Genomic DNA, 21,516 nt, shown 5'->3' with positions numbered 1-21,516 from the left:
TTAATACAATTATTTCTTCATGCATTTTCTCTCTCAGCCTAATAAGATGTTAATGACATTGGGGTAGGCATGCGTGCGGTGTGGTTGCAGAGCCAAGTACTAGGGTTATAAAGCAAAAGCAAAGCAAAAGCAGAGGACATGAATAAAAGACATTGAGGATTTCAACTACATAGAGGTCAGCAGTAAGACTGACTGTAACTCTAAGGTATTACCTTAAAGATCTCCTAGAATAAGTGATTGTTTTAATGTCATGACTAAATTCCAGCCCTGGGGAATCTGCTCTGTCCTTCTTACATCTCACATGCAATTTCATTAGGATATAGGCTTCACTTCCTAACACAAACCCTGCAGTCTTACCCCTCAAGCTATTCCAGCTTGCCAGCAGTGGATGGTTTCGTTTCCCTTGTTCTAGCAGACATAACATTGCAGCCTCAACATTGAGGACAATAAGGAACATATGGGATTGTTGTTGGTTTTATTTTATTTTTACTCTTGGCCAGCAAGTCTCACCCTTCCAGAGCAGCAGTACTATTTTTCTTGTATCTGCAGTGTTGCTGTGTGTGGTGTTAAAATATTTTGGGATCATGGTCAAGTACAGTGGGTGGTCATCAGTAGCAGATGCTGGGATTTTTCAGTTACCCTGCCTGATTGCTTACTGTCTAGTGCTTGTGTGTCCACTTTCTGATAACACAGAATCGTACAGTCAGTAAGGTTGGAAGAGACCTCAATGATCAAGTCCAACCTGTCACCCAACACCTCATGACTACTAAACCATGGCACCAAGTGCCACGTCCAGTCCCCTCTTGAACACCTCCAGGGACGGTGACTCCACCACCTCCCCAAGCAGCACATTCCAATGGCCAACAACTCTCTCAGTGAAGAACTTTCTCCTCACCTCAAGCCTAAACCTCTCCTGGTGAAGCTTGAGACTGTGTCCCCTTGTTCTGGTGCTGCTTGCCTGGGAGAAGAGACCAACCCCCTCCTGGCTACAACCTCCCTTCAGTTAGTTATGGAGAGCAATAAGGTCTCCCCTGAGCCTCCTCTTCTGCAGGCTAAACAATCCCAGCTCCCTCAGCCAGATCATCAATAAAGATATTGAAGAGCATGGGCCCCAGCACTGCTCCCTGAGGGACACCACTGGTGACTGGCCTCCAGCTGGATGTGGCACCATTCACCATCACTCTCTGGGCTCAGCCCTCCAGCCAGTTCCTAACCCAGCACAGAGTGCTGCTGTCCAAGCCATGGGCTGACAGCTTGGCCAGGAGTTTGCTGTGGGGGACAGTGTCAAAGGCCTTGCTGAAGTCCAGGTAGACCACATCCACAGGCCTCCCCACATCCACCAGGCAGTCACCTGATCATAGAAGGAGATCAGGTTGGTGAGGCAGGACCTGCCCTTCCTAAACCCATGTTGGCTGGGCCTGATCCTTTGGCCATCCTTCAGGTGTGCTGTGATTGCCCCCAAGATGATCTGCTCCATAATCTTGCCTGGCACTGAGGTCAGGCTGACAGGCCTGGAGTTTCCAGGTTCCTCCATCTGGCCCTTCTTGTGGATTGGACATAGTCCAGAGGAATATGAACCTGTTGCCCCAGTATGAACATATGTGAATGCGGTGTGAGCCTGATGTTTAGTGTAGTTCCCCAAGTTTTGCCTATTTCTCAGGAAAGGAATATGTATAACACAAAGGTTAAAGAAAGTGACTAGCACCAATTCCTTGTATCATAATGGCAAACAAAATTGTCTGGGTTGTATTGTCCCCTTGTCACAGATGGATTCAGTAAAGCAGGTGGCAATCCAGTATGACCCAACCAGTTATGGGTCTTGTGAAGCTTTGTTCCATAAATGCTTTAGAAACTTACCACAGAAAAAAGTTGTTAAATGCTGTTTCTTAGATCCCAACACTCTGAGGTCACAATACAGTTTTCATTGTCTTCAACTAGATGAAGAAACTGATCTCCAGAGAGAAAGTGATAGCCTGTGGGTCATGCAGCAGGACTGCAACAGAGCTGAGGCTCAGAGCGTGGTCCCCTATGGTCCAAGCCAGTTTCAGCCACCAGACCACAACCAAATGACAAAGGCAAATTTATTCAAGTGCATTCCATCTGCTATTCATCCATGGTCCACAGCTAGAACAGAATTACTATTTTTGCATTCATTTGGCAGCCAGAATTTTGGGACTGGGGATGGCTTTCCCCTAAGGACTTGAAATGAAAACCTCCATTATGTTTCTCAAGAAGGCAAAGCAACATGAAATGCTAATAGCCACAGCAGAGGGTCTCTCTCTTGGGGATGCAGGGAGGTGTCTATAACCAGGAGCAAATATCTCTGCACATTGAGCTGCTGCCACTGCAAAGCCTGCCAAGGAAATCTGTTTGGTGAAGACAGCACTAACTCCAGCCTTTGAAGAACCAGCTCCCCTGCCACCTCCACCTTGCCTCTAACAATCCAGAGACAACTTCTGTGTTCAATATTTAAATTGGTTGTTTAATTTTTAAACAGGAAGCTTCCTTTGCTCTGCAGTGCTGAGCCAGGATCCTTGGCAGATGATACAAGTCTTCAAGAAGGTTTGCTTCACATAGCTGAGGTCAACAGTTAGATCAATGCTGTGGCCTCTGAGACACAGCAGTTCATTTAAAGGTTTCCTTTTCAGCTGGATCTGCTAGGTTTCTCCTGGTAAGCCTTGCTAATAACCACGGAGAGGTGACGTGCTGGTGGTATCCCAAACCACATAGAACATCTCCTGCTTGCTCTGGGTACCTCTTAGCTGGGAGAAACATCAGAGTTTTGCCTTCCTGTGACTTGTTTTAAACCAAAGGACCAGGAGTCAGAGCACTTGGGTTCTGTTTCCAGCTTTGTCACTGCCTGCTGTGATGTTAAACATGTCTCTCTATACTGCCAAGCATCTGTTTCCCCACACATAATACAGGAGATACATAGAAAGAGACATTGCTACCTCATAAAGATCTTTGTTCATCAGTTGTAAAGTGCCTTGAGGTCCCAAAGTAAGCAGTGGCAATGTGCTGCAGTTATAAACTCTCTTAACAAATGGTGTTGCATGTAAGCTTGATCACATTGTTGTATCTGCAGTGCATGAGACCCTTTTCTACTTTATGCTCTCTGCTGGAAGTGTTGCCTTCTGGAAGTAGCTACATCTGTGTCAGAGGAGAGGGTGAAGTTTTTGCATTAAGAGTTCTCCTCCATCTTTTGAGTACTTTTCTCTGAGCAGTTTTCCCCCATGGTTGTCTGGGGCTTCTTACAAATGAAACACAGTGGTCTATCAGCTGGCAGAACCAGTGTCTTGACACTCTCCTTAGTCCTCCTGTCTTACACAGCATTCTCTGATCTCTACCTGAGATTGGACTTTCTCCTTAATCTTCTTCTCCTTTGGTTTCTGTGTCTTGTCTTCTGTGGGTTTGCTCCCTCTCAAACAGTTGCCTGGTTAGCCTTTGTTACAGTTTTCTGCTCTGCTGTGTTCCTGATATTCTCTGTTAAGTAAACTTTGTGCAGGAGAAAGATGTCACCCTTCTCCTCTGAAGGTCCACATGCAAAACAGAGTCAGAGGTGCAAGCAATCCCTGTCCCTTTGGTTGCAAAAGGAGAGCTATGGTGGATAATGCCATTGTAAAATAAAATGTTTGCCTTCTAACTGCAGCTGGCAGTTTGTGGAGCCATGCAAATGTTTGTCTTCAGTCCAGTGAAGAGAAGCCAAGAGTGTTAGACCAAACCAGCAATATCAGAAAGTTTGTGGGCTCCAGACTCTCCTCTGAGGACCAACGGATGTTGCATGCAGCCAGGAACTCTCACTGTTGGCCATGAGGGTTGGGGTAGGATCCTCAGAAGCTGCTTTCTTCACTCTTTTCTCCCCTCCATCTCCTTGTGCTGGGGATGAAAGAGGTCTCCCCATTGCACATAGCTGCCCTGCCTCACACCTTACAGACATCTTCCCTGATGTTCCCCACTCCTCCTTCCTTCTTCAGCTCCAGCTGCCATGTGCCCCTCTGTGCATGGTACTTTGGAGCAGTGGCTAATTTGGATTAGGATGCTAATTAGAAATGAGAAGATTGAATGGAAAGCACTTAGCCAGGGTTAATCAGCTATTAAGTGGTGGCCCAGCCAAGCTCCCAGTGGCTGTGGCTGAACTGGTAGGAGCCACATCTCCCATTGATCTCACAGAAAACCCAGCTGCCTGGTTCAAGGTCATCAAGGAAGCCCTCAGCATGCAGCACCAGTGTCCAACCTGTGGTGGTAGAGATCTTTTTATGGGCCATAGTAGAAGGAAGCCTCCTCTTTTCTCACTGCTTTGGTGGAATGTTGGAGAGAGACTGGCAGGAGGAGGGAAACCAATTCTCTACCACAAGAGTGTGCAGGCTTTTGATGTCTGTTTGGATGGCAGCCATATGCATTTCCAAATGGAAGGGGATGGAGAGGAGCTTAGCTGCAGGTTAGGAAACAGGAGGTGCAGCATCACAAAATGAAGATTTTGCTCATTTCATGGGAAGTCTTTCCTCTTTGTGACAAGATAGCAGATTTGTGGTGTGAATGGTAGGTGTGTGAAGTTCCCACCATCAGAGTCTACCATATCTGGGGCTTTTGGCTCTGGCATTGCAGAAAGCTTCCCTTGCCCATCCCAACCATGGCACCCAGCCTATCACTTGCTGACCCTGCTCTGCCCTGAATGTTCTGCCAGAGTCAGACATGCTAGGATAGGAAGCCTCCTTCCCAGGAACCAGAGCAAACCACCATTGAAGATACAGGAATGTAAGAGCCCAAGTAGAGATTTGAGCTTCTCTTCATCTGAGCATGTTAACAGGAACAGTGTGGGGAGGTGAACCCCAAAAAGTTGAGTCTTGTACCACCATATCATGGAGGAGATTTCTAGCAGGTCCTTAGTAAGAAACATGTTTTCCTTTCTGTATGTGTTCCTTCATGGTTATTAAGAGAATCATAGAATCAATAAGGTTGGAAAACACCTCAGAGATCATCAAATCCAACCTGTCACCCAACACCTCATGACTACTAAACCATGGCACCAAGAGCCACGTCCAATCCCTTTCTGAACACCTCCAGGGATGGTGACTCCACCACCTCCCTGCACAGCACATTCCAATGGCTAACAACTCTCTGTGTGAAGAACTTTCTCCTCACCTCAAGCCTAAACTTCCCCTGGTGCAGCTTGAGACTGTGTCCTCTTGTTCTGGTGCTGGTTGCCTAGGAAAAGAGACCAACCCCCACTTGTCTACAACCTCCTTTCATGTAGTTGTAGACAGCAATAAGGTCTCCCCTCAGCCTCCTTTTCTCCAGGCTAAGCAACCCCAGCTCCCTCAGCCTCTCCCCATAGGGCTTGTGCTCCAAACCCCTCCCCAGCTTTGTTGCCCTTCTCTGGACACCTTCCAGCAACTCAACATCTTTCCTAAACTGAGGGGCCCAGAACTGGACACAGGACTCAAGGAGTGGCCTAACCAGTGCTGAGTACAGGGGCACAATGACTTCCTTACTCCTGATGGCCACACTATTTCTGATGCAGACCAGGATGCCCTTGGCCTTCTTGGCCACCTGGGCACACTGCTGTCTCATGTTCAGCTGTCTGTCAGTCAGTACCCCCAGGTCCCTTTCTGGCTGCTCTCCAGCCACTCCAACCCCAGCCTGTAGCTCTGCATGGGGTTGTTGTGACCAAAGTGCAGCACCCAGCACCTGGACTTGTTGAATGCCATCATGTTGGACTCTGCCCATCTGTGCAGCCTGTCAAGGTCCCTCTGCAGAGCCCTTCTACCCTCTAACAGATCAACACCTGCCCCCAAGCTTGGTGTCATCTGCAAACATACTGATGACTGACTCAATCCCCTCATCCAGATCGTCAATAAAGATATTGAACAGGGTGGGTCCCAGCACTGATCCCTGGGGGACACCACTAGTGACTGGCTCCAGCCAGTTCCTAACCCAGGACAGAGTGCTGCTCTCCAAGCCAGAGGCTGACAGCTTGGCCAGGAGTTTGCTGTGGGGAACGGTGTCAAATGCCTTGCTGAAGTCCAGATAGACTACATCCACAGTCTGCCCCACATCCACCAGGTGGATCACCATTTCATAGCATACTTTCATAGCATATAAAAGCAAAAGGTAAAGTGATCTGTGCTTACTGTGTCTGTACCACTCACAGGGTCTGAGCTCCCGCTGTCTGCCTGTTCTCCAGCTCTGTTTTTTGCCCAGAGACACTACAGAACACAAATCAATGTTCAGATTGGACCTGTTTTCTCTTTCTTTTCTGCTGGTTTCCTCCATCCCTCTGCCACTGTGTCAGCAGTGCCAAGCTGGTTCTTAGCCTTAGTTTCATTGGCTCAGGAACTACTTTCTTACTACAGAGGTTACCATTGTCAGCCTGGTCAAGTCCACTTAATTCCAGTCTCTGCAAGTCCATATTGAGTTATGTCTCTGCACAAGATTTTTCACCTGTCTTAACAATATTGCTGTAGGATGTGACTGTCTTCTGGTAGTAATAAAATGAAACCCCATTGCATATGTGGATGGTCCTACATAAAAATGTTTTACCTACATGACTTATTTTGTGAGGGGAACCAGCATAAGCTGCAATATCAAATCTGCCTTTTAGCTGGTATAAATTGGATGTACACTAGCTAAATGACACATTTGTAGCACTGAGCTGACCTCTTCTCCACAGCTGATTTTTTGTGTGTGTGTGCCATAGTTTACTTTAATATGTATAGCCCAAAGGGGGTCATCTGCTGGTGCTTTTTACTCTCTCTTGGGGAAATTATTTTACCATCAAGTTGTTCTGGTTTAAAAGCCCTTCTGGCCTGTTTGCCTTCAATGCTTTTTTTTTACCCTCCTCTGTGTTTGCCTCCTCAGACCTCCCAGCAGAATCTCTCTTTCTCTTTAGCCCTAACAGCCTTCTTTCATTTTTTCAGGCCATCACATCCATCAGCCTACACTGACCCTTCCATAATCATTCTAATCACAGAAATATTTCGTTTCAGCCTTCTCCTGAGGTCAAGGCCTGTGCAACTGTCCCCAGCTTGACACAGAGCCTGAGTGGTGACGTAGCAGCGTGGTGAGACTTGCTGCAAGCGCCCAGACAGCCTTGGGGAGAAGGTTTGAGAGGCAGTAGCTGACCAGCCCCTTCCCTTCCCTGTAGATAACACGTGCCGCTTTGAGGATGAGAAGATCTGTGGCTTCATGCAGGACAAGATGGACAACTTTGACTGGACCCGTCAGAACGCCCTGACCCAGAACCCCAAGCGGACTGTTAACACAGGGCCCCCCACGGACATCAGCGGTACACCGGAGGGTAGGCACGCGTCTGGGTTCCTGTTGACTAGGCTGTGAAAGTAAGATGCATGCCTTTGCTTGTTAGGAGTCCTGGGGCCTGGTAGGGTGCTGATCTGCTTTCCACACAACATGCTTCTCCTCTGCACAGGGTGCAAGAGGCAGGTAGTTAATTTGCATGTTACTGATTGGTATTAAACATACAATTAAAACACCCACGACTTTCAGGGAATAGTGTGAGCATTATGTTACCAGCTAATTGCCTGCTGCTTAATGCCTTTGTCCCACTTAATGCTAGTTTTTAAGTAAAAAATGGATAAACAGGTAGGAGAATGTCTCTAACACCTAGACACAGCCCCGCTGCTTTTAGCCAGCTGTTTCCTCAAAGAAGGTCTCAAGGAGGCCAAGAGGTCTCTTCAGTACCAAGCAGGAGTATGAAAGACCAAGTGGGAGCTGCCTGTGAGGTGGCAGCAAGTGCTCACCCCTAGCTGGAGGAGACCAATAGTGTGTATTACTCATACTAACTGTGTATAGAGTACATGCTCCCATTTTAGCTGGATATTACTTCCCTCTTTCTCTAATGAGAAAAGTAATTTTGTGTACAAGTGCAGATCTTTAAATTCAGGGGGAAAAAATGGGAAACATCCAATGTCCAGCTAAGGAAATGGCTTTTCCCATTAGTGTTCAGTACACCAGCCTGATTGAGCTCTGAAAATAATGCCAATAAATTAAATAGCTAATCTGTTCCTCCCTGAGCTAACAACTGCTTTGGTATTGTTCTTCTTTAGACAACAGTATTGTTTAGGCCAGATACACAGAATCCTCTCTTCCCTCTGCTTGAGGGAAGAAAATTAGGCTGGAATCACTTCTCCCTCCTCTTTCTGGTTTTCTCCTTGCACAGCACAGTTAGTTCTGGAGCTCTTCACACTGGAGGAGAAAGACCCGTTTTGCACCCAGGCAGATGTGTGAGTGCATGTTCAAGGGATTCCCCTGCTATGTGTTCTCACAGCATCTCTCCTGAATACTGCAGAGATGGGGGAGGCACTGCAGACACCCTGCAGATGTCTTCACCTAGGATCACAGTATGTGCAGAGCAGATGGGAAGAGCAAGGCCATGTCCCCCAGCTTCTGGCCCCCATTGCTTGCAGGAAGGTATGGCCAGTGCACATTGCCTTTCCCCACCTTTCCCTCTCGTTCTGTAGGTTACTACATGTTCATCGAGGCATCCCGGCCCCGCGTGACGGGAGACAAAGCCCGGCTCATCAGCCCCCTCTACAACATTACTGCCAAGTACTACTGTGTCTCCTTCTACTACCACATGTATGGGAAGCACATTGGTGAGTACCCTCTTGGGAAGGGTAATCACAGCCTACTGCAGGCTGTCAGAGAGGACTTCCAGTCCGTTGCTCTGCCACCTGCAACCAGTGATTCAGGAGGGTGGGAGTCCTACTCCAGTGCTCAAAGCACCAGAGTGGGCTGCTGCTTTCAGATACTTGTCCCTTAACCACACCCCAGCATGTCAGGGTTATGAGGCTGCTGTGGCCCATCCTTGGGGCAGTATCATGCAGGCAGCTGTCAGCCCTTCCCCTCTGGCTTCACTCCTCCTTTAGCATAAGGCTCCCTACCTGTCACCAAACAGAACATTGTACCTGCATGCACACATTTTCCTTGTTCACTACCAGTGCCACTCTGCTCCAGGTAGAAGGGCACCAGGTGAACAGTCTTTACCCTGGAAACAGAGGGAGAGTGACTTCATGGGACAGGAGGGCTCTGTGGTGGGGAACAGCTATTTTGGGGTGTGCAGGATGTGTTTTCCCACAGCTATGCCAAGGGGCTGTCTGCTCTGCCTGAATCCTTCCCTCTAACTGCAAGCCTCTGAGTGCAGTGAGCACCATAGAAGCGCCTGGCACACTAATGAGTTTCCATATCCAGTCAAGGAGCAATTGCTAATTCGTCACCTCTTGATTATAATTTCATTAATTTGAATAATAGATGCACTCTTCCCACAGCACGCTGGGTTATTAATCACCTGCTGGACTGGAGCCTGACTGAAAAATCAGGGCCCAAGCAGGAATGTGTCCGCCCTTCAATAAACAGGGTTAATTAACAGCTCTCTGCTCAGCACCGTTGATATCACTGGGAAGGAACATGTTCCTGAGTCTGACCACCACACTTCTGTGCCTGTGTGGCACAGCAGAGGGGTTAAGTTGCAAAAATCTGGGATCTCCTCAGTGGGGTGAAGCTGAAACCCTGACCTCTCGGGTGCTGGGAGGTAAGGGCTGGGCTGTAGTTCATTGAGCAGGTCTCCATCTCTGTCTTTGCTCTGAGGGCTCATATTTGCTGTCCACACTCAGGCTCTGGCTAGTCAAAGGTGTTTGTATGCACCTGTATTCCTCCTGCAGCCAAGCTGTGTCATGCTGTGGAGCATGGACCACCCCATACCAGGGGTGGCAGGTTGCTCAGGCAGGCAGCACTGTCAGTTCACACCAAGTTTTCCTGGACCTGCTGGTCTTGCTTATCTAGCAGAGTCTAGCTATTAATGCTGGCTGGCAAACTCCTTTGTTTCCTGCAGTTGTCCTTTGTGGTCATAGAATCATTTCAGTTGGAAAGACCTTTAAGATCGTTGAGTCTGACCATTACCTAACTCTACTAAGTCTAGTGCTAAACCATGTCCCTTAGTACCATGTGCATGCACCTTTGAAAGCGAGGAGCTTTGCTGCCTAATTCCTGCATGTCTTCTCCCAGAGGCTTTGAAAGGGATCTCATTCTTTGTGACTGCAACGAAGTGTGGCCCAGACCAGTGGGAGACAAGCAAGGAAAGATGTGGAGGGAGGTATCATAGTATCAGTCAGGGTTGGAAGGGACCACAAGGATCATATAGTTCCAACCCCCCTGCCATAGGCAGGGACACCCCACACTAGATCAGGCTGGCCAGAGCCTCATCCAGCCTGGGCTTAAACACCTCCAGGGATGGGGCCTCAACTACCTCCCTGGACAACCCATTCCAGGGCTTCACCACTCTCATGGTGAAGAACTTCCTCCTCACGTCCAGCCTGAATCTCCCCACCTCCAGCTTCATTCCAGTCCCCCTGGTCCTATCACTACCTGAGATCCTGAGAAGTCCCTCCCCAGTCTCCTTGTAGGCCCCCTTCAGATACTGGAAGGCCACAATTAGGTCACCTCAGAGCCTTCTCTTCTCCAAACTGAACAGCCCCAACTCTTTCAGTCTGTGCTCACAGGAGAGGTGCTCCAGCCCTCTGATCATCCTCGTGGCCCTTCTCTGGACACCTTCCAGCACATCCAGATCCCTCTTGTAATAGGGGCTCCAGAACTGGACGCAGTACTCCAGGTGGGGTCTCACCAGAGCTGAGTAGAGGGGGAGAATCACCTCCCTTGACCTGCTGGCCACACTTCTCTTGATGCTTTGTCTCCTTTAGGAATAAAGCTGTGTGTCATAATTCCAAGTTCATTTCACAAGAAAAGTAGAAGCCCATCACCTTTTGCTCGTGTATGGAAGTGATCTCTGTTTTACAGCTCTCAGGTGGTTGTCTGTCTGGGGATGGAGTGGGCTGGACATGCCAGGGAAGCAGTTCATTACAGAGTTTTGGCTCTTAGCATTTAAGTGTTTGTTCATTTGTGCCACCCACAAACTGACCAAAGCAAAAGAGAGTGTGACTCTCAAGCCCTAAGAAATCTGCTCAGAGCCATTTTCTATTCCTCTGCTTCAGGCATCATTTGTATCTGTTGATTTTTCTCTTTGTAGTCAATGTTGCTGGCCCGGCCTGCTCCCCATTCTCCCCTTGTTGCACAAAGGGGCTGATAAATTTGTATGAGGTGGCTAGGCTCTCTAATGCCATGTGATGATTTCCAGAGTGGGTGCTGCTGAGCTGAGAGCGAATAAATTATTTTTAAATTAGGCTGACTAGATAGAGTCAGAGAATGAAAGAGGAAGAAATGAGAAGTTCTTCTCTTAGCCTGTGGAATATGTGGCTTGGTCTAGTGAACACACAATCTATCTGCCTACAAATTGAAATTCAGTACCTTGTATCTACTCTCTGCTCTGGAGTTTCTTTCAGGGCCAGTCATGATATTCTGTAATCATTTTGGATTCTCTTCTACATATTGGGGGCGCTCGGATGAAACTGAGACCTCTCCAGGAAAAGCCAGAATGCCTACTAATCCTAAAATGTTCTGGTTTTCATCATTCCTGTTATGCTACTTACCAACTCTAATGCTATTTGGTCTTTCTCCTGACTACCATGCTGGCAGCACTACAGCATAGCTCTCCTCATCCCTTCACTTGCACAAATGGCCCCATGTTTGGAACACGTTCTGTTTCACCGTCAGGTCTAATGGTTTGATCTGCATGTCCAATGCACGTTGGTTATCCCCTGACTGGTTTTGCTTGTGGAGAGGTTGTGAAGCCCTGCCAGAAAGCTTTAGCTTGTTTGGATGGTGCCAAGCTTGATGTCCTTGGTGGCAGAATTCCCTGAGGAAGTCCCTGAAGTCAAAACAAGTTTCTTTAGCTATTCTTCTCTAGCCTTGGGCTGGAGGAGAGTGCCCTCTCAAATACAAAGCTCCACACTGTGACTTCTGTCAAATGGAGAGGCAGATCCTGGCCTCCTACCTGTATCACATGCAACAATAAGAATGTAAAGATAGGGCAGCTACAACCCCTGGGCCATATCTTGCTTCCCATATATCCAGCTCTCCTTGAGGCCTGTAGATATGGCCCCAACCCCTGGCTCACCTCATGCCAGCCCAGTCTCACCAAGGCAGATGCCAGCCCTGATGTGCCAGCCATAGCACTTTGCAGGAGCATATCAGATTGCTTCTATTGGCAGCAAGTGCCAGCAAGAGGGCATCTCCCAGCCCAAGCCTCTTCTGGCAGCTGCAGCTCCATAGTGGAGCGCAGTGAAGCTCTGTCCCTATGAAAAGAAGCCATCTGAACCCCCGACATTTATTTATTTTTTTTAATAACCCTTTTATTACCTTTCTCTCCCCTCTACAGAACTCAAAAGCTGGTTTACTCTCAGAATTTGACTATAAAATATCCATAGCCATCCAGGCAAATCTTCCCTGGGAGAGTTCCCAGACACTACTCGTTTATAATAGATATGACGAAAGAGAGAAACAGAATACAAATGGACCCTTCGTAGCCACGGTATAAAATATTCAGCGGCTGGCAGAGCAGGGCAACGTTGAATATCTCTCAGCTGATGAGAGAGCAGGATGAAGGGGAGATCCCTGGAGGCAGCTCCTGTTCTTCTGGAGTTATCCGGCCATTGGTTTTCTTTCCTCTCGCCCCCTCTGGAGCGAGCATTCACGTTGCCTTATGATTCTGCCAGGCCAAACACAAAAATCAAGGAGCAGGGAAGGAGAGGAATCCTGTTTGCACCAGGCATTTAAGAACGAGGGTGTCTCGCTCGCGGCAGGCACAGATACATCAAAGGAGGAACTGCTTGCTTGCTTCAGCAGAGGAAGTTAGCCACGGCAGGCAGCAACCAGTTGCCAAGTTCAAAACCCCTCTTTGTCAGGTTGGCTTGGTGAGTCAGCATCACAGCTGGGAGCAGCTTCTCAAGTCCTTGTTTCAGCCATCAAAATCCTTTCTCCTTTCCCAGGGCCTGCCTGAGAGGGGAACGCTTTGAGGGGACAGTGTGCCTGACAGACTGCTCCCACCACAGTCCCCTGACACCTGTCTCTCATGTCCTCTAGTTCAGTGACAGATTATGATCTGCACTGCCTCCTGCCCATTGCTGAATGCTCTTACAGATCCTGCAGCAAGAGATGCCTTTGTCAGACCCCAGGAGGATGGTTGCTCAGAGGGATGAGGAAATTTCAGCCACAGAGGATTAAACTTTTTGTGTTGCCACTGTGGTCCCCATGGTACAACACAGTTATCACTAACTCTGTAGCTCCCTGTCTTGTAAGCCAGCGGCTGTGCTCATGGGCAAAACACTTGTGTCAAAGAGTTTGTTTGCTCACAGAGTCCCCTACATGCAAGCAGCAGTGTAGGATATACCCAAGCAGCGTTTTTTCAGTCCCCTTTTGATTTGTGATCTCAGTGGGTAGACCCTTTTCAAACTACTTTTCTGGATTTTTAATAGGAGTAGTCACTGCACACAGGCTTATGACAAGATACAATCTCAGAGAGGGGAGAAGGCAAAGACTCCATCTCACCCTGAAGTACCTCTCAAGATGGAGCTGTTAAGTTGCATCCTGTAGTGGAACTGGCAAATCCTGAGCTTCAAGAGCTGGACCTAGGTGAATGAAATCTCTGTAGACTTTGGGTTTGGATTGCAGCTTTTTGTACTTTGAGCTTCATGTTTGCACTCGCAGTGTCCCAGTCTTATCTTCACCTCTTCCTCTCCAGAAATCAGGGAACAGGCTTGTTTTCTGGTGTGTATACAGCATCTGTGAAATTCATGGAGAGCTGAAGGTTGCTGTTGTTCCATCTTAGTGCTGAAACAGACATACCTGATCATCCCAGCTAAGTCTGCCCTATGTAGAATCAGGATGAGAAGCTTCTGAAGAAATTGTAAACTAATTGCTCTCTACATCTTCCTGAGGAGAGGAAGTGGAGTTGGAAACGCTGATCACTTCTCTGTGGTATCCAGTGTGCTAGGACATTTGAGAATGGTTCAAAGCTGCATCAGGGGAGGATCAGACTAGATAATAGAAAGACATTTCTTTACTGAGAGGGTGGTTGAACAGGTCTGTTGGTTGAACTAGATGGTGATTGTAGGTCTCTTCCAAGCGAAACGTTATAATTCTAAGATACGATGGGGAACAGTGCTTGGGATTGATTAAAGGGGAGTTCAGATCTGAGTCTCTAGAAACAATGAGACCAGGTTAGATCACTCTCCACAGCAACAACGTTCAAGAAAACCCTTAGTTGTTTCACAGAGGTAATTAGGTTGTAGGGAAGAAATCTGCTACACTGGTGGTATCACCAGTGTTGCCCTCCTGCTGAGTAGGAAACACAGATCTGGGAAGCCTGCCAAACTTAATTTCTTCTTTACTTCTTCAATTCAGATGGCACAACCAGTGAAAAGGTGTATCTGAGAGGTCACAGTGGATGATCACACACAGAAACCAGTGTTAGCACAGACACAGTATGTTGACATCTTGTTTCTGACAAGTGACAGGAGTCAGAGCTGTCAGGTCACCCAGATTGATAGCTACCAGCTATGTCAATTTAAAAGCGACTTGGACCATGAGGACATCCTTTTCATAAGTGTCAACATCATAGCTCCCTCATTCCTACCCAAACTTTGTTTACAAGCACAGCACCCTGCTACTGCACACAGCTGTACTGGTGGCACCCTGAAGGTAGCTGCATTAAGAGACTGGATGGGGTGCTTGGTGCCATGGTTTAGTTGACCAGATAGTGTTGGATGATAGGTTGGACTTGATGATCTCAAAGGTCTTTTCCAACCTGGTTAATTCTGTTGGATATATAAAGGTTGCCTTCTATACAAATGTGTCATTCATGAAATCCATGCCATTATCTCCAGTGCAATAACTCTCCTCCACCTCAGTAGAGGATGCATTATGGGACTGATTGAGAGGAGGCTGGTTTTCCTAATGAGTGGGAATCACTTCCTTCTAGGCTCTTGAAAACAACTTGCAGTTAAGAGTTAACAGTGTTCAATGAAAAAATTTATTCAGTTTTTTTTTTTTAATGCTTTTTCCACTTTTTCAGATGGGCTCTTGGCTTTACTCATGTCTCCATCAAAGATATTGTGGTAGTTTGAGCCTTAACTGGGGCTTAAAAGCTCAGATGGGGACAAGGCTGAGAATTCCTCCCCCATTTCCCCTCCTCCTCTTCCCCAATAGAGAGAGAGAGAAAAAAAGGGAGGGGAGCAAGTCCACCAAGAAATAGTTTGGGTTTGGCTTGGAAGTAGAGAGGCAAAGAATTTTTCTTTAAACAGTGTGTGTATATATATATATAACAATGACAGGAAGGGTTCACAAGGGTAAGGAACAAGGATGGATGGAAAAAAGGAAAAGAACAAAAAAATGAGATACAGAACCAGTCCTTTGCAAAGTGTGGAAGCAGCAGGGAGGGCCAAGTGGCAGGGGAGCAGCAAGCCAGCAGCAACTTTCTTTTGTCTCCACGAAGCAGAAGAGAGAGCAATGGCTGCAATGTCCTCTCTTTTGTACCCCTGCTGGACAAGGCGGCGGGGGAGGGGGGAGAGTGGAACAGACCAATGCAGTTTCCCAGGGGGAAAACACCCTCCAGGGAGGGAAAAAAACCCTCTCACAAGCCCTCCTTCCCTGTTTTCAGGATGGGTGCAGCCCACCACAGATATGCATTTGGCTAATGTGTTGTGCTTCCTCTGGGCTTCCAAGGGGTCCTGGTATGGACCTGGGATAGGCTGTGCTCTCTTCTACTAGCATCTACTTGGCTTTTTGAGAAGTTAGTCAAATACCATCACCATGAGCAAGGATTATAAATACCTGGCAAGATAACCACATATTTGTAAAGTGCCATGCAAGCTCTGTAAGTTCAGTACAGTGGCTCTGAACCAAAGATTGTTGAAGTCATTGTTTTCCTGGAGACTTCAGCGAACATTGGATTTGAGCCATAGATTTAAAGATTATTAAGACCAGATGGGACCAATACATCATCTAATCAAACTTCCTGCATAACCCAGGGCAGAGAACTCTCTTCAATTACTCTTGCTGGAGCCCAGTAAATACTTTGGGTCTACATCTTCATTGGCTATTTACTTACAAAGAGCATCAACAGCACGCTTGACATGTGTTGCTGATGTGGGACTGAATAATTCTTAAGTCAAAGAGGTTGGCATGTAAAGATAAAGAAGATGTGGAGAGGAGGGAAAGGCAGTCAGATGTGGTTTGGTTGTATGCTATTTTTATTCCACAAATAACGTATCTCTGTGTTGATGCAGGCATTCTGCTTGGTACTTCAAATCTGGGTGCACTGATCCCTGCCTTTCCTTGTTCCCTCACTAAAAATGCATCACTGAATTGAGTTCCTGGTGCAAATAGCACTGAAGTGGTGCCTTCTTCAGAAGATCTTTTCTTCTCTCTTACTAGTCAGAGCTGCCAAACAGAGAGGGACCTGGGGGTGATGATTGACACCTGCCTGAACATGGGCCAGCAGTGTGCCCAGGTGGCCAAGAGGGCCAATGGCATCCTGGCCTGTATTAGGAATAGTGTGGCCAGCAGGAGCAGGGAGGTCATTGTGCCCCTGTACTCTGCATTGGTTAGGCCACACCTTGAGTACTGTGTCCAGTTCTGGGCCCCTCAGTTTAAGAAGGACATCGAGACACTTGAACATGTTCCAGAGAAGGGCAGCAAGGCTGGGGAGAGGCCTTGAGCACAGCCCTGTGAGGAGAGGCTGAGGGAGCTGGGATTGTTTAGCCTGGAGAAGAGAAGGATCAGAGGTGACCTCATTGTCCACTACAAGTACCTGAAAGGGGGTTGTAGACAGGAAGGGGTTGGTCTCTTCTCCCAGGCAACCAGCACCAGAACAAGGGGACACAGTCTCAAGCTGTGCCAGGGGAGGTTTAGACTCGAGGTGAGGAAAAAGTTCTTCACTGAGCGAGTCATTCGTCCTTGGAATGTGCTGCCCAGGGAGGTGGTGGAGTCACCGTCCCTGGAGGTGTTCAAGGGGAGATTGGACGTGGCACTTGGTGCCATGGTCTAGTTGTGAGGTCTGTTGGGACAGGTTGGTCTCTTCCAACCTTGGTTATACTGTGATACTGTGATACTGTGATAATCTGATTACATTCCTGGTGCAGAATGTTTTGGGAAGGTTGTCAGGGGCACACTGGTGACACCAATTCATTTGCAGACGTCCCAAATCCATACAGATCATTTTTGCTCCTGCTCACCTGATTTGAGCCACTGATACTCATCTAGTGGGAAGCTGCTATGATCCTCCCTCCCTTCCTCCAGACTCCCAGCAACACTTCTCTCCATTCACATGTGGCTCATGGTAGTAGCAGCCTTGCACAAGGTTGAGTAGCTGTAAGGATATACTGCACTCTAATTATCCTCTAAGTCATCAGGTGTTAGGTCAATTACTCAGACCCTGAATTGCTAGAATCAAAACTTAACAGACGCTTGAGAGGAAACAGGAGCTTTCAGAGTGTATCTAGCTACTTCTTTAGGTCACTCTTCTTTTATCTCCATAAACTGTTAACTATTTTGCCAATGCCATAATTGTACAAATAGAGACTGAAGTTGTTTGTTCCAGGTGCATGCTTAGGTCCTCTGGCATGATAAATTTGAGATTTAACACATCTAAGTGCTGGGTTCTACACATTGGCCACAACAACTCCATGCAGTGCTACAGGCAGGGGTCAGAGTGGCTGGAGAACAGCCAGGCAGAAAGGGACCTGGGGGTACTGATTGACAGTAGGCTGAACATGAGCCTGCAGTGTGACCAGACAGCCAAGAAGGCCAAGGGCATCCTGGCCTGTATCAGGAAGAGTCTGGCCAGCAGGAGCAGGAAGTCATTGTGCCCCTGGACTCAGCACTGGTTAGGCCACACCTTGAGTCCTGTGTCCAGTTCTGGGCCCCTCAGTTTAGAAAAGATGTTGACTTGCTGGAAGGTGTCCAGAGAAGGGCAACAAAGCTGGGGAGGGGTTTGGAACACAAGCCCTACGAGGAGAGGCTGAGGGAGCTGGGGTTGCTTAGCCTGGAGAAGAGGAGGCTCAGGGGAGACCTTCTTGCTGTCTACAACTCCCTGAAGGGAGGTTGTAGACAGACGGATGTTGGTCTCTTCTCCCAGGCAACCAGCACCAGAACAAGAGGACACAGTCTCAAGCTGCACCAGGGGAGGTTTAGGCTGGATGTTAGGAAGTTCTTCATAGGAAGAGTGATTGGCTATTGGAATGTGCTGCCCGGGGAGGTTGTGGAGTCACCATCACTGGGGGTGTTTAGGAAGAGACTGGATGGGGTGATTGGTGCTGAGGTTTAGTTGATTAGATGGTGTTGGATGATAGGTTGGACTCGATGATCTCAAATGTCTCTTCCAACCTGCTTAATTTTATTCTATTCTATTCTGGTCTGGTCTAGTCTAGTCTATTCTAAAGGCTGGGGTGGCAGAGTGCACAACTATCTTGCACTACTTCTGCAACTATCCTAGTAAGTTCTTGAACTTCAACAAGACATGATTTTGTAATGTGTTGAAATGCTTCCCAGAAAATAAAAAACAATGCTCAACAATTGTCAGTCATCAACATTACTTCCAGGAGCAACTGCCTCTCCCAAAGAGCTCTGCAGGAATGGCAAACACCTCAGCACTTGAATTTCAGTTCAAGTTTGCAGATCAAGGTTGGGAATCTCACTGTCTCAGCCAGTCCCCTGAACCTTTTCTGGAGAAAGTACAGCCAGGCATGAAAATGGAAAAGAACCTCTTGCTATAGTGCATCCTGCCCCAAAGTTGGGAACACAGCCTGCTGTAGCAGCCTGCCTGCAGCAAACCATTTCTCAGCCCTGAAACATTCACCTCTCGTGTCTCCTTGGGTCAGGCAGAAGAGAAGTCCAGAGAACAGATTTTCAGTGGTGTTTTCAGTTCAACAGGAAGAATATGTGATCTCAGCTGCTCGTTCCTGATGTCTTGCTGGCTTCAGCTTCACACTAAAACAGCCCATCTGCTCCAAGCCCTGCAGCCATGCAGCTGCCCTGTGCTTGGCTCCTGGGACTGAGAGACCAGAGGCTGGGTGATGATGGGGAAATAGGTTGTTAATAGGGAGAGAGAAGAGACAAAGTCATCTTCAACATAATTATATCTGCTTCTGCAAAGCTTTTTGGGAACTCTTCCACATGCACCACTTGTATTTTGGGGACTCTGAGAGGCTCCCTTCTCTCTGGCTGGGGTCTTTTGCCCATGGAAGAGAGGCAAGCAAACTGCCTGGCTGTTGTACTTTTAAACCTGGCAGTGTCTATGAAGCAGACCTCTGTTTCAACTTGTCAGAGAGAGCTGAGCACAGTGCATGCTCTCAGCCTGAGAGCCAAACATGAGTCGTGCAAAGGACCCAGCTGTCTGGGTGGTAAAGATGAAAGGGTCCATTATCAGACCTGGGAGAAGAGAGCATTTGCCTGGAGACATCTGGGCATGTCACGAAACAGAGGGGGAGCAAGAAGCAAGCAGACCTCACAGCAACTATGGTTCACTTCATTTCTTGAGTCTTCAGAACTGGTGAGAAAAGTTGCCTACACGTGATTGCTTTCTTGCTGCATTCCTTGCACTCTCTTTATGCCCCCCCAGCTGTCCTTTTCTCTCTAAGGTAGTACCCAGTACTTTTGGGAGCCACTAGGTACAGCAACAATAAGAGGGAAGAGGCTGCCTTGCTGCCTTCAGACTGCTTGATTCCAGAAAACATTGGAGAGGGAGAAAGATGAGCTACTGCAGCTCACTTGCCTGGGGCACAGAGCAAGTGTAATGATCCTGTCCATGGTCGGGCCAGCGCTTCTGCCTGTGAAGGCTCTCTTTCACAGTTGCTTCACCAGTGTAGGTCTCAAGTCCTGCCTTAGACTTGGTCTTTCTAATGAGGAATTATGGTCTGACATCTACTCTCTATAGGGCCTTGGGACTATAATCTATGGATTAGACAGTCCATTCTGGGGTTTGAGATTAGTTTGGATGCTCTGGTCTACAATGCTCAATTTTAGGAGAGCGGTGGCTTGATGCAGGCTGCCAGGGAAGAACATATAGATTGTTATGTCTGACAAAGACCAACATTGTCTGTCTTCCGACTCTGGAAGTCTGACCCCAACCAAATCACCCTGTGGGCCTCCTTTGGAGCCTTGGCTTGACATACCAAGCCCCTATGCAGGTGGTTTTGCTGGCAGCTGAAGCTGGGGCCAGCCCCCCTGACCCGTGACATGCCCTGAAAAGGCTAACTGGCATGTCTTCTGCCTGTCCCCCTGCCCCACAGGCCCACTGGGAATGGTGCAGAAATAGTCCCACAATTGCTTATTAAATTAAGGGCAATATGGTGCCATGTTTGGGAGTATGAGGGCCAGAATAAAGGCAGCAGGGCTAGGCTGTTTTGCTGCCCACAAAAGCTGCCCACCTTGCAGTAGGCTAGCCAGGGCTTTGCGGATGCATCCCCACCAGCACAGCCCATCCTGCTTGCCAGGACCTGCACTGAGAAACAAAGGCAGAGGTGTCCATTTTGGTGCTGAGCACCTGGGGCTCTGTCCCCGCTGGGCATGAGTCAGATGCAGTGCTGGGCTCACAGACAATGTGGCTCTGATGAGTGATCACTTCTGAACTTACCCCTGAGTTACCCTTTCCTCCCACCCCGGCTCTGCTGAAATCCTATTTCCTTCTGCTACTACAGCCAGCTTTCCTTGGCCAGGCACTGTGTACCTTTAGTATATCTGCCCTCCCAAAGGAATTTCACTGATAAAGGTTTCTGTTCTGTTAGACAAAAGATCTAACCATGTAGTTTATCTATTCAAGCTCACAAGGAATGCCACACTGCTGTCTGGGAAGAGTGTTTCTGCCTCCTCTGCATTTACAGAGGCTTGCATGGAGGGCTCCCAAAAGGCAAGGACAAACTCCATGGCTACATAGGTAGAACTAGCAGCTATAGAAAGGTCAAAACTCCTTTCTTAGGGCTGGGTTGGTAGAAAAGGAGCTGCACAACTGCATTTAGACCAGGATATATTTCACCCTACTCTGTGACTTCAGGTAGGCTACACCCTGTGTGTGTTTTTGTGTGGTGTGTTTTGTATAGGGAGCCCTGGATAAGGCATGTTACAGATTGTTCTCAATCTCTAGAGGTGGAGATCTGATCAGAATGTCCAGGAGAACTTCTTTCCACAGCTACATCCTCTCCTTCTTAGATAGGGAAGTCTCTACGGGTGCACATTCTTAGCCTTTAAGAAGATCTCTGGATAAAAAGCTGTTGAAGCAGGTCTGGAGTATATAAAAAAACCAGGAGACGTTTCTGACAAATAGATGTTTTTTCTTGTAATGCAGTTTTCTCCCTTTTGGGGCTGGTGGTATTTCTCTGAGAACTGAAATCCCATGAGAAAGGATCTCTCTGTGTAAGAGAGGTGTATGGACAGAAAGGTGTTATAAATTATCACACATATTGGTTATGGAGGGTGTCATGCAAGGAGCAGGAACATTAGCATGAATTATCATGGCATAGAGAACACAGAGTAAATAGGAGCCTCTCTGCATCCAGGCAGTGCCTTTTGACAGCATGCTGCATATACCAGCATGGAGGGGACTGCAGCATGGCA

At 47.8% G+C, this 21,516-nt stretch overlaps 1 protein-coding gene across 1 annotated transcript in view; it reads left to right on the top strand.

The window, feature by feature from the left end:
* MDGA1 (MAM domain containing glycosylphosphatidylinositol anchor 1) overlaps nt 1–21,516 on the top strand; it is a 120,367-nt gene that overhangs the window by 86,541 nt on the left and 12,310 nt on the right. The window contains exons 13-14 of the mRNA XM_054162297.1: nt 7,145–7,297; nt 8,478–8,612. Coding sequence (XP_054018272.1) covers nt 7,145–7,297; nt 8,478–8,612 — 288 coding nt within the window. The remainder of the gene's footprint in view (nt 1–7,144; nt 7,298–8,477; nt 8,613–21,516) is intronic.

Source organism: Dryobates pubescens, chromosome 6, assembly GCF_014839835.1.
Source record: "Dryobates pubescens isolate bDryPub1 chromosome 6, bDryPub1.pri, whole genome shotgun sequence".
Taxonomy (NCBI): Eukaryota; Metazoa; Chordata; class Aves; order Piciformes; family Picidae; genus Dryobates; species Dryobates pubescens.
The sequence above is the reverse complement of the archived record's forward strand: the minus strand, read 5'-3'. Positions and strand labels throughout refer to the sequence as shown.